This window comes from Octopus bimaculoides, chromosome 3 (assembly GCF_001194135.2).
Source record: "Octopus bimaculoides isolate UCB-OBI-ISO-001 chromosome 3, ASM119413v2, whole genome shotgun sequence".
Classification (NCBI taxonomy): Eukaryota; Metazoa; Mollusca; class Cephalopoda; order Octopoda; family Octopodidae; genus Octopus; species Octopus bimaculoides.
This window is the reverse complement of record NC_068983.1, coordinates 5,102,218-5,112,649: the sequence shown is the minus strand read 5'-3', so window position 1 is coordinate 5,112,649 and position 10,432 is coordinate 5,102,218. Positions and strand designations below refer to the sequence as shown.

The 10,432-nt window shown below is 40.6% G+C and overlaps 1 protein-coding gene across 1 annotated transcript in view; it reads right to left on the bottom strand.

Moving 5' to 3' along the window:
* Positions 1–10,432, bottom strand: part of LOC106879768 (epithelial splicing regulatory protein 1) — a gene marked incomplete at its 3' end in the record, with an annotated part of 73,853 nt that overhangs the window by 47,990 nt on the left and 15,431 nt on the right. Inside the window, exon 3 of the mRNA XM_014929464.2 lies at positions 3,971–4,193. Coding sequence (XP_014784950.2) covers positions 3,971–4,193 — 223 coding nt within the window. The remainder of the gene's footprint in view (positions 1–3,970; positions 4,194–10,432) is intronic.

Below are 10,432 nucleotides of genomic sequence, written 5' to 3'. Positions count from 1 at the left end.
TATATATACATATATAAATACAAAATGGGACAAGAACACAAAACATCCAGACAGTTAGGTGACACAAAAAAGGGACAACAAAACCTCCAGATAGACGATACAAAGAAAACAAGGACGGGTCATTCAGAGTTTTCTTTCCTCAGTCGAGTTTCAGATTATCTTCGCAATTTCGGCTGGTTATACTCAAGAATCTGCTTAGATGAGATGCAGTTCGGTTTTGTGCCAAGTAGAAGCACCACTGATGCTATATTCCTGGTTCGACAACTGCAGGAGAAATACCTAGCTACTGATAAACCCCTATACTTAAATTTTGTGGACTTGGAGAAAGCCTTTGACAGGGTCCCCTGATCCCTTATCTGGTGGGTGATGCAGAAACTGGGAATAGACAAATGGTTAATAAGGGCTGTACAAGCCCTATACAGAGTGGCTGTTAGTAAGGTTAGGATCAGCAATGAGTATAGTGAAGAATTCCGGGTAGAAGTAGGGGTCCACCAAAGATCAGCCCTCAGTCCCTTTTTATTCATTATAATCCTCCAGGTAATAACAGAGGAATTCAAGATGGGTTGCCCCTGGGTGCTTCTATATGCTGATGACCTGGCCCTAAAAACAGAATCACTAACAGAACTAGAGAAGAAATTTGAGGTGTGGAAGTAAGGTTTAGAATCAAAGGCCTTAGAGTCAATGTAGCAAAGACCAAAATTCTAGTAAGTAGGAAGGCGAACACATCACACACGCCTTCAGGTAGGTGGTCCTGCTCGATCTGTAGAAAAGGTGTAGGTAGAAACTCCATAAGATGTACCCAGTGTATGCTATGGAGACATAAGAGGTGCAGCAACATCAAAGGAAAATTAACTGGGAAGATAGCTTTTGTGTGCAGCAGATGCACAGGGGCAATAAACACCACAGGTGCTCTGAAGACAGATTCCATCACATGCCAGGGGGAGAAACTAGCAGTAGTTTATAGCTTCTGCTACCTAGGTGACCAAGTATGTAGTGGGGGTGGATGCTCAGAGAGTGTTACCACTAGAATAAGACTAGCCTGGGCAAAGTTCAGAAAACTTCTACCCCTACTGGTGACAAAGGGCCTCTCGCTCAGAGTGAAAGGTAGACTGTACGATGCATGTGCGTGAACTGCCATGCTTCATGGCAGTGAACATGGGCTGTGACTGCTGAAGACATGTGTAGCCTCGAAAGAAATGAAGCTAGCATGATCCGCTGGATGTGTAATGTCAGTGTGCACACACAACAGAGTGTAAGCGCCCTGAGAGAAATGTTGGACATATGAAGCATTGGATGCGGCATGCAAGAGAGATGTTTGTGTTGGTATGATCAAGAACTATGGGATGAATGTGGAGAGATGTGTGAAGAAGTGCCACTCCCAATCAGTTGAAGGAGTCCGGGGTAGAGGAAGACCCAGGATGATATGGGATGAGGTGGTCAAGCATGACCTTCGAACGTTGGGCCTCACTTGACCTTCAAACGTTGGGCCTCCGTGAGGCCCAACTCTTGGAAGGTATTATTATGTGCCACTGGCACAGGTGCCATTTGCATGACACCAGTATCTGCCATGACTTTGATTTTGATCGGCTTGATGGGTCTTCTTCTCAAGCACGACATAAAGGTCTTGGTCATTGCCTCCATGAGGTCCAACACTCAAAAGGAACTCAGCCACTTTGCCTCCATAAGGCTCCTTCATATGTGTATATATATAGATATACACACACACAAGTGTGTATGTGTGTGTGTGTGTGTGTGTGTGTGTGTGTGTGTATTCATATACACATACATCATAGAATATATTACTAATGCTTCCAATAAAAATAAGAATCAAAAGGATTTCTTGGATGCTAGAATTCTGAATAAATCTGCAATATTTCTCAGGCCAGGCAAAGATTGTCAACATCTTTTAAAAATAATTTATTCTCTAAAACACAGTGAATTCACATGATTGTAATTACTTCAAGTATTAATAAACCCTGGCAAAATCAGGTCCTGCTGCTAATTAATAATAACTGTCACTAGAATTCTGTGTCATGCTTACCAACCTAATCACATGACGATAGTCACATGACAACTACATAAAAGGAAGGATTGTTACCAGCGAAAGCAATGAGTAAGAAATAAATAAAACATAACTAAAATGTCATCTCCCAGAAGTACGTCAATGTTCTATGAATGCACTCCACTCAGCCAATCAGCAGCTCTGATTTTAGCGATGTCATATATAAATTATGATAATTGTTTACACCTACTCCATTACACTCAAACCTGTATTATTTCCTTAGTGATTCTCTTGTCACTACTTCAGTATGTATAGTGAAGTGAATACTTCACTGATGAGGTTTAATAATAACAGAACATGTGCAGAGTTGTCTCTTGTACATATTGAAATGATTAAAATATCAGTCGTTGATCTAGTGTTATCTCTAGCACTGCAACCATGTGGTTTTGGGTTCAGTCCCACTGCACTGCACCTTAGGCAAGTATCTTCTACTGTAGCCCCAGGCCAACCAATGCTCTGCAAGTGAATTTAGTAGATGAAAACAATATGGAAGCTTGTATTGTGTGTGTATGTGTGTGTGTATATATATATGTATATATATATAGGCAAATAAGAAAGTGGAGAGGAAACTAAATCAACAGACATCAGCCGGTAGACATTCCAATATGTCTATTTATTGCAGTGTATTAGATGAATCCACACACATGTATTAGTGGTACAGACTATCAAATAGAAAAGTTTGGTAATTGCAAAAACAAGGGTGTGGAAGCATATAATCATATAGAAACAAGTGATTAATTGAGTAAATGAGCAAATGAGTAAATGAACAGATTGCCAGTAAAACCAAATGGGTGTGTAGGTCCTAGTTCCTGTTTTACTGACAATCTGTTCATTTACTCATTTACTCATTTACTCAATTAATCACTTGTTTCTATATGATTATATGCATCCACACCCTTGGTTTGGCAATTACCAAACCTTTCTATTTGATAGTCTGTACCACTAATACATGTGTGTGGATTTATCTAATACACTGCAATAAATAGACATATTGGAATGTTTACCGGCTGATGAATGTAGTTTTTGTATCCCCTCCATTTTTTTATTTGCCGTATAAATCAAGGGTAAATTACTTTTTACCCCCACCTATATATAACACTCAGTTGCGAGTTTGCCACTAAATAGCTAGTACCTGAGTATGAATAACTGGGTACACTACCAGCAGTATATTGGATAGGTACTATCCCTTTGTTGGTTTCTCAACCCCTAACCCACACAGAAATATATATATATATATATATATATATATATATATCTCACTCGAATGTTTTTTTTTTACATGCCACCAGCACAAGTGCCAGTAAGGCGACGCTATATATATTGGGCAATAAACTGTGCTTGTGAAGACCTGTTGAGTCAAGTGAAGTCATTGTCGTGGCCGATGACAGTACCACCTGATTGGCACCTGTGCTGATGGCATGTAAAAAGCCCCATTCGAGCATGGTTGATGCCAGTGCCACCTGACTGGCTCTTGTGCCGGTGGCATGTAAAAAGCACTCAGTACATTCAGTAAAGTGGTTGGCATTAGGAAGGGCATCCAACTGTAGAAACCATTCTGAAACAGCCAATGGAGTGGAGCCTGATGTAGGTTCCGGCCTTGCTAGCACTTGTCAAACCATCCAACCGAGGCCAACATGGAGAACGGGTGTTAAATGACTATGATGGTGATGACAGTTATATGTGTCTGTCTTTGCCCACCCCTTGACAACCAGTGTTGGTTTGTTTACGTCCTTGTAATTCAATAGTTCAACAAAAGAGACCAATAGAAAAAGTACAAGGATTAAAAAAAAAAGATCCAGGGGGTTGGTTTGTTTGACTAAAGCCTTGAAGGTAGTGCCCCAGCGTGGCCAGAGTCCAGTGACTGAAATGTGTAAAAGGTAAAACATAAAAGCTGTATTCAAAGGATACGTTCAAGCATTGACTTGATTCCGGTAGCTTCAGTTCTGTAAAATTTCCTGAATTCTTTCCTCAGGTCATAAAACTTATACATGTATTTTGGTAAATTAATGTTCTTTTTACTACATTCTGGATGCAGACATTGGCGTAGGTGAGCTTGTCCATCTGCACATATTGTGAAAGATTTCCCTCCATGGTCAGGATGCACTCCCTTCGCTGATAAAAATCGATCCATCTGGAAAGAGAAACGCAAATTAATTAGATAAGCTAAATATGTGGAAACCGTGGGGAATATAGATTATTTCTTCTATAAATTCTAGTATATGACTGGTATTTATGAAACCATATCTACTAAAAATAAAGCAAAAAATTCCCCTCTCCCCACTACCACCCTAAGATACAAGAAAGTCAAGGATTAACATTATTTACTTTATTTACGTTGGACGGATATTTGTCCTCATCTTGTTTGTTGTTATCACAACGTTTCGGCTGATGCCAGTACACCCTGACTGGCTCCCGTGCCGGTGGCACGTAAAAAGCACCATCCGTACGTGATCGATGCCAGGCCCGCCTAACAGGCTCCTGTACCGGTGGCACGTAAAAAGCACCCACTACACTCTCGGAGTGGTTGGCGTTAGGAAGGGCATCCAGCTGCAGAAACATTGTCACATCAGATTGGAGCCTGGTGCGGCATCCTGGCTTGCCAGTCCCCACTCAAACCGTACAACCCATACCAGCATGGAAAATGGACGTTAAACGATGATGATGATGACGATGACTCCTTCTGCTCTGAAAATGGGATAAGAATCAGTTGATGATCTCAATGGGATAGGAATCACCATCGATTGTAGAGACATCAACAGCGTATGGTATGCTCATGATGTAGTCCTTATCACAACATCGGCAGAGTCGCTACAGAGATTATTAGATAAGGTATAGAGTTAAAGATTTGTATTGAGTGAGTACCGGCTGGAAATCAATACAATGAAGACAAAAGTGATCGCAGTGACAAAAACAGAGGAACATAACACTCAATGCCAAGGAGTTACATTTAAATGGGTCACCAAGTTCAAATGTCTGGATACTATTACAGAACAACCAAGAGACGGAGGCTACGAAATAGGAGCATGATTTAGGGCAGCGAGATCTGTCTTAAAAATCCCTCAGTAGAATATAAAATGACTGTGCTTTAAGAAGAACATCAAATTAAAGCTTATGAAGTCACTAGTTTGGCCCGTTGCACTGTATGGATGTGAAAGCTGGGCCCTGAAAGAACGTTGCCAAACTCATTATTTGAGACAACATACTATCGAAGAATACTGAAGATCAGCGGGACTGACTATCAAACAAAGGAGTTAGTACTTGTGGAAATGGGAACAGAAAGGGGATTTTTTGATAATTGCCAGGGAGAGAAAGCTGCAGTATTTTAGGGATGTCATCTGGGCCCGGAATCTCAGCACTGATATCCATGAAGGAAGAGTCAATGGGACACAAGGAACCAAAGAACTGCGAAGACATTAGCCGGACAACATCAAAGAGTGGACTGGAAGACCCCTGACTGAAAATACACAACCATAACCAGAAGCGGAGAGAAAGAGAGAGAGAGAGAGAGCGCATGTTTCCGTGGTCCCCAATCCTTAGCAGAAGAGAAGCAACAGTTCATCTCTCGTTAACTGCATTACCCCATACCTATGAACTGAGCCCTCAATTTTCAGTGATGAAATCTGATTAAGTGTAAATACATTTGTTTCTGTGAATCTTGCTTTTAAGCTTGGAGAAAACCCGCAATAAACTCTTCTTGTGCATCAATTTCAATATGAAGATATGAAAAATATATTCTTCAACGGCCCTCCTCCTTGGATTCTGTGGGTTTCCAACATCTAGTATTTCATTTGATCTTAACAAAAAATTATCTATGTTAAGAGCAAGATATTAAAAGAAACTTTATTGTTGTGACTCATTGTAGAAAGCTTTGTAGACCAAAAGGGCAGTAATTCAGTGTAAAATATAGGTGGCGCCACAAGAAAATGATTGGGGGACAGGCTTTTTTATTTTTATACTAAAACCACGATGTGAATATGAATATAATAAGGAGGGTTTGGACTCTAATACCTTTACTTCACATGTAGGGTGCAGCAAAAATAGAATAAAATAAAACCCTCCCACATTTTTATTCTTGATAGCCGCATGGTGGACACTGGTCTAGAAAAACAAAACAAAACAAATAAACAGTAAAACATGAGCTACAGGAAGACACTATTATCTTCTGCCAAACTTTATTAGCGCCACGCCAATGGCCGTGTAAAATACGGGAGGTTTTTCTGCTGCGCCTTGAATTTTCGATTGTTAATATTTTCTAACAGGATCCAGCTTTTAATGCTTAATATTTCAAAAGACAGGGGTAGCGAGCTGGCAGAATCGTTAGCACGCCGGGCGAAATGCTTAGCGGCATTTCATCTGTCCTTACGTTCTGAGTTCAAATACCGCTGGGGTTCACTTTGCTTTTCATCCTTTCGGGGTCGATAAAATAAGTACCAGTTGAGCGCTGGGGGTCGATGCAATCGACTCACGCCCTCCTCTGAAATTACTGGCATTGGGCCAAAATTTGAAACCAATTTCAAAAGACAAACTTTGATAAATTTGCTTCAGTAGTTTGTATATTACGAAAAGAAGTGTTAAGGATTACATTTGAGATCGTGAAGATTTCAGATAATTCGTATGGCTTGCTGAGAAGAGGAAAGTTGCGTTTTAGGAGAGAGAGAGAGGGGGGGGGAGAGAGAATTTTTTTTATTGTCTTAAGGACAGGGTGACATCGACGTAGCTAATAAGGAAGTAAAAGGAGCGACCTCTCTCCACAAGCACATTTTTCAAAATTGGCGCCTTTTCAACGTTTCTTTTTAATGCTTTGCTCACTTAGATCCGTAGTTGTAAGCTTCATACATAATGACATTGTTACCGAAACATAAAATTAATGAATGTATATGACAATTACGTATTTTATGACTAATAAAATATTTCGCATAATATAAGAGAAATGAGTTTAAAATTGTTTGATATGTGTCACGACGCCTTTTGGGTTTTTTTATGAGCTTGCTACTCCTAACTTTAGAACCTGGCCACGCCCCTGCAGGGTGGATCCAAAAATCGTAAGATTCTACGCATGATATACAAACTTGTAGTAACGCCGTGCGCATGCGTAGAATTAAACAACCAAGCGTTCCCGCTCAATTCATTCTCTTTCTCGCTGGCCAGCGATTGAGCATGGACGTATTAAAGCTGTCTTTCTACATCTTTCGGACTTACACTCGACAGCTCGCTCACAACTACAGAACAACGTCCCAACAACTATGCTCATACACAATAGAAGCTGTAGCAACAAGAACTAAAGATGTATATATTTACCACCTAAATAAATGTCGTTTAAGTTGATAGTCTGGAGTTCAGCGTTCCGTTATATTCCTTAATATTATAGTAGGAAAGTCAGGTATACAATCTAAAGATGTATAACCCACTTTCTACTATAAACTTATCCAAGTTGGCAGAATCGTTAGCACATCGAGCGAAATGCTTAGCAGTATTTCGTCTGTCTTTGCGTTCTGAGTGCAAATTCCGCCGAGGTCGACTTTGCCTTTCATCCTTTCGGGGTCAATTAAATAAGTACCAGTTATGCACTGGAGTCGATGTAATCGACTTAATACTTTTGTCTGTCATTGTTTGTCCCCTCTATGTTTAGCCCTCAGTGGGCAACAAAGAAATAAAATATATATATATGTCTGCATAGATAATAAATTCTTTCTTATTTGATACCAGGCCAATAATTCCGAGGGGAGGGAGCAAGTTGATTACGGCACCTTCTGTACTTGACTGATTTACTGTTATCGACTTCGTAAGGATGAAATGCGAAGTCGATCTCGGCGAAATTTGAACTCTGAACGTAAAGAGCTAGAAGAAATGTCGCTTAGCATTTTGTTCGACGCGCTAAAGGTTCTACTAGGAATAAATAAAGTCACAGAACACCAACCAGTTTCTCGGACACTGATTGTAGCCTCTCAGCAACAAGGAAAGGGGGGCGGGGGAATGGTCTTTATGATTATGTTCTTAAATTTTTCAGGAGCTGAAAATGTCACATGTCTGACAACAGCTTCTGTAATTAACATTAACCCTTTCAGCCCGGCTGCTTCATATTTGTAAGAGTCAAACATTTTACGAGTCATGTGATGCAGTATAGTACCGCTCCGGTTTTTCTGATAAGTATGGAGCGCTAGACATATGATCGGGGTGTATGACACTATAATGACAGCTCAAAAGGCAGGCATGCGTACAAACCCGCCCACCCGCCATTACCGACTTGAGAAAAATTTCCAGGTTGAAAGGGTTAAAGGATAAATTCAATGGAGTATATCAGCAACTGCACAGAAGCTGAGGGCCTCGTGGACAGATCGGACTATACGCACCAGAAGTGAATAGGTTCAAGGCTGGGGACAGGAAGTGCAAAGCAGTTAAACTAAGAGCATTATCTTCTAAATGCTAATATTTTCTCTGTTAATTCGAGTAATTGACTCTTGAAATCGTCTGTAGCTGCTTGAAAATAACTGAGTAGCTGTCCTTGGTCAATATTGGCTGAAATAGTCTCTGGCCAATAAACCACACCCTCTCTCAATATACATAAGGACTCTCTCTCTCTCTCTCTCTCTCTCTCACACACACACACACACACACTTATACATGCATACATAAATACTCAATCACACACACTCACATAAACATACATACATACACAAATACATACATACATACATGCATGCATACATACATATTTGTTGAACTGGCAGAGTCGTTGGAGCATCGGACAGAGTGTTTTCAGAACTTGGTCTGGCTGTCTGAGATCGAATCCCGGTGAGGTCAATCTCTCTCTCTCTCTCTCTCTTGAAAACAATCACCTGTTGACCTTGAGGCGTCTGAGATGCCCAAACCCTGCCACAAGTTACGACGCGCCCCTGCGACCCTATTGATTGTTGAGGAGGCAAGACACGGTAGACAAATGTGTGTGTGTGTGTATGTGTCCACCGCTTGACAACCGACGCTGGTTTGTTTACAACTCTGTAAGCTAGGTGCTCGACAAAAGAGGCCGATGGAATACGCACTAGATTTTCAAAAATAAGAACTGGGGTCGATTTGTTCGACTAAAACCCGTCAATGTGGTGCCCCAGCATGGGCACAGTCAAATGACTGAAACAAATAAAAGATTAAAGATAAGATGATGTAGTCGTAAATATTGCTAAAAAAAAAAAGACAGGACAATCACGATTGGAACGTCTTTGATCATAAATCTGTTGGATCTCGAAGGATCTAAGTGTAAAGATCAGAAGTAAGGAAATAATCCCATTTAAAAGGAATGGATCCCGGAATTAAAGGGTTTGACTTGGAGAAATGGTGGTGGAGGGGGTTAGTGTTAAGGGGGTTGCGGGGACAACTTCGCAACCTCTCTACCTTCCTAACTACTTACTTAAGTTGCACTGAGCTTGAAGACGCTGAAATGGGGTCACGGGAGCTTCCCTTCCTAGTTTAATTAAGACATTAGAATAAATAGGTTATAAATCTCTTAGAGCTTAGGGTATTGATGAGAAAGGGAGAGGGGGAAGAGAGAGGGAAGAAAAGAAGAGGGGTTATAGGGGAGACAGGAGGAGACGAAGGAGAAAGAGAGCGGTGAGGCGGTGGAGAGAGAAAGAGCGATAGGAGGAGCGGAAGGAGGACGAAAGGAGGGGGAGATGAGAGGAGGAGGGAAAGAGAAGTGGAGGGAGGGCAAGGGTGAAGGAAAGGAGGGGAAGAGAAGGAAAGAGATAAGAAACGGAAGTTATTGATTTTATGAATGGGAAGAGGGAGAGAAAGAGTAGGTAATTTAGGATGATTTTGGCACAAGGCCAACAATTTGGGGGGGAGAGGGTAAGTCGATTACATCAACTGGTACTTATTTTATTGACCCCCAAAATAGTAAAGGGCAAAGACGACCCTGGCGGAATTTGGACTCAGAGGTCGTTACGCATTTTGCCAGTCGATTCTGCCGGCTCACCACCGCCATCATAAGATAAGTGAATATTGACATGACTTTCTTTTATGGAAAACATATTTAAACATTGGAGAGATTTATTAGTGTTCTAATGTTGGTAATGGAATAATAATAATGATGATAATAATAATAACAACACCAGCATGAACTTCTAACTTGTTATCTCTTGAGGTCTCTGGGTGAGACTTGAAGCCAACTTATAGAAATGTAAAGCAAAATTCAAACATAAAATAATAATAATAATAATAATAATAATAATAATAATAATAATAATAATAATAATAAATGCCCTGATACAGTACCAGGCAGTGGCTCTCATGGCTTCTGGTCTTAATTGATTGGAAGTGTTACCATGTACATTGTTTTGTCTTGGTATAAAAAGATGGGCTACAGCAAATATTCTGCTC